The sequence below is a fragment of the Octopus bimaculoides genome, chromosome 19 (genome assembly GCF_001194135.2).
Source record: "Octopus bimaculoides isolate UCB-OBI-ISO-001 chromosome 19, ASM119413v2, whole genome shotgun sequence".
Taxonomy (NCBI): domain Eukaryota; kingdom Metazoa; phylum Mollusca; class Cephalopoda; order Octopoda; family Octopodidae; genus Octopus; species Octopus bimaculoides.
In genome coordinates this window covers 47249951-47253082 of record NC_068999.1, presented here as the reverse complement: position 1 = coordinate 47253082, position 3132 = coordinate 47249951, and the positions used below count along the sequence as shown (strand labels likewise).

Below are 3132 nucleotides of genomic sequence, written 5' to 3'. Positions count from 1 at the left end.
GGGCGTTCGTAACAGTATTATACGTAGATAGGTTTTGAAAAGTTACTAGGGGATTAACCAGATTATCATGTCAAATTTAATGCTTATTTCTTCACATTGTTTGCAATCAATCATGTCTTATCTTGTAGCTTCAATGTGATTCTTTATATTTAGAATGACTTCATACAATAGGTGTGAGAGGCTAGAACTGACTTGTTTGAACATAAAACAGGTAGAATATTTAGACTGAAATTTAGCTGGTTTAAATGTTAAAGGCACAGACTTGGGAACAAAGGGTGCAGGTGGTGCAAGAGTACCCGTTAAAAGTTTTGTGTGGCAATAAAAATGCTTTGAATATCCTCTGGAAAAACTTCAATGCCAAAATGAACAAATGTAGAAACATTACTTTTCCATCATTGGATTTATCTGGCTTGATTGATGTACAAATACAATAATAGTTATTGTTATTACACTTGCATTTAAGGTGGTGAGCTGGCAGAATTATTAGCATGCTGGACAAAGAGCTTAATAGCATTCTGTCCAGTACATTCTGGGTTCCATTTCCATCAGTCAGCTTTTCTTTTCATCCTTTTGGGGGAAACAAAATATGTAGCAGTCTAGTAGTGGGGTCAATGTAATAGATAAGCTCCCACCCCTTAAAAGTTCAAGCCTTTTGCCTGAAGCAAAAGGATTATTATACTTGTGTTTGTTTTGATATTAAGATTGAAAACTTCAAGCTTGTTTGTAAAAACGTTTGAACCTGGGCTTATATCCCCTAAGCAAATTTAATTCCCACACCTATGGCTATAGGGCTAATGTTTGATAGCTTGATTACAGGTAAGTTCACTGCCATCAATTCATCCCAGGAGAGTTTGCTGTCATCAACTCACCAAGAAGAAAGTTCGCTGTGAACCTAAGAGTTTGAAAATTAGGTTTTTTTTGTTCTTTTACTGTGAACTACCTTACTTCATCTGGCCAAATGGCCCTCTATGTTTGTTTACGTATGGTTTATTGTATGTCTCCACTGTCCTGTTTTTGTTACCAACTTTGACCCTCCGCAAAATACCAAATTTTATTTTGGTTTGCGAGAGCAGCTGTTTTTCAAAGCCTCATAATGTTGTGAATTGCACATACACACACATATCTCCTTCTCTTACACTCTCCTGTCTTAGAAAGAACTTTTTCTTCACCCATTCCCTTCCGGTCATTTCAAAATGTAACCACATGCGTATCATCGGTGATTTTCTTCCTCTGTCTTCCCTTCCTTTGGACTTTCCTCTATTTCTGAAGAAGATCTTTGCTCAAAATGTTAAATCTTCTTTCCTTCCTTTCCTGAGTGCCTGATAATACAATACTTGTACTACGTCACAGTAAAGATTGCTTTCCAACATAACATGGCAGTCCTAGTTTAGGATTAATGTTGCTGTAATTTAGCCCCAGGAGACATCGTCTCCAGCTGGTTATACGACATGATCTGTGTCCTTATATTTTCAAACAAGGGAATCTAGACCCCCACTCAGCTCAAAACAATATCTGCATATTGCAAATTCTGGGTTATACTGTTGCTGAATATCTCACTCTGTGAGATTTATAAATAGTAATTTTGTACCACGTCCTTGCATTACTGCTTTTTCTTCTTTGTTCTTCTTTGTTTGGATTCACTAATATATTTATACATGTATATAAAAAAAAAACATTTGTTTCCATGCACACTCACATTCATTTTGTTGAAGCTTAACACTTGTGGAATGCTTTTCAATTGTGCTGTATTCGTCATTATAGGTTACCATACAACACTTTGTTTGGTGGTGTTGTAGCAATGAAAAAGGAAGAATTTCAGAAAGTAAATGGTTTTTCCAATCGTTATTTTGGTTGGGGAGGAGAAGATGATGATCTATATAACAGGTAAGACATGCAATTTATAATTGGTGACAGGTGAACTTACCATTTATGTCAGCAATGAACATGTAGGAGCAGATACAGTTTAAATATTTAGATAAAGCTTGAACTGTCCTGACAACAGTTTCATGCACAGGTATGGCTGTGTGATGAGAAGATTGCTTCCCAACCACATGGTTCTGGGATCAGGCTTACTGGCATGACACCTTGAGCAAACATCTATTATAAGCCCAGGCTGACCGAAGCCTTGTGAGTGGATTTGGTAGATGGAAACTGAAAGAAACCTTTTGAGTGTGTGCATGTGTGTGTGTGTATGTGAGTGTGTGTGTGTGTGTGTGTGTGTGTGTGTGTGTGTGTTGACAACTGGTGTTGGTGTGTTTAGTTCTTGTAATTTAGCAGTTCAGCAAAATGGACTGATAGAATAAGTTCAGGCTAAAAAAAAAAAAGATAATAAGTACAAAGGTTGATTTATTTAGCCAAAAATTCTTTAAGGTGGTGCCCCAGCATGGCCACAGCCCAATGACTGAAACTAGTAGCAGATAAAGGATAAATAATTAAATAATTGAAACTTATTGATTGAAGGGTACAAAATTAATAAACTGTAACTCATCAGTAAGGCACCACTGTGTCCTTAACAGTGACACCTAATTCTCCTCAGGAGGTGACATAAGGAATAACAAGCAAGTGTTGAGTGGATGATAAGCAAAGGAGGTAGGGAAGAGTAGGTGACAACTGCAGAGATTCAAGAGTTGAGAGGTTGAGGAAATGATAAAGTGTGTGTAGTGGGGGACCAGTTATGATGAGGTGGGTGAAAAGTAGTGGAATAGTACTGTATACAGAAGGTGAGACAGAGAGAGAGAGATGATGAGTGGCTGTTCGAGAGATGATGGGTGGTGGTGTGTTTTGATGTATAAAGCTATGAATCACAGCATGTAAATATTGGATTAAAAAGTGGAACTCAAATGTTATTAAATTCTTATAATGTCAACCATATTTATCATCATCGTCATCATCATCATCATCATTTAATATTCCATTTAGTATACGGCAATGGGTTGAATGGTTTAACATGAAAAGACAAGGAAGTGGGCTATGCCAAGTTCTAATATTTGCTTTGACGTGGTTTCTACAGCTGGATGCCCTACCTAATGCCAATCACTTGACAGAATATATATATATATGATGATGATGATGATATATATATATATATATATATATATATATAGATATAGATATATATATATATATATATAT

At 36.3% G+C, this 3132-nt stretch overlaps 1 protein-coding gene across 1 annotated transcript in view; it reads left to right on the top strand.

Moving 5' to 3' along the window:
- LOC106877819 (beta-1,4-N-acetylgalactosaminyltransferase bre-4) overlaps nucleotides 1-3132 on the top strand; it is a 10562-nt gene that overhangs the window by 4602 nt on the left and 2828 nt on the right. The window contains exon 3 of the mRNA XM_014926836.2: nucleotides 1762-1884. Within this exon, the coding sequence (XP_014782322.2) occupies nucleotides 1762-1884 (123 nt within the window). The remainder of the gene's footprint in view (nucleotides 1-1761; nucleotides 1885-3132) is intronic.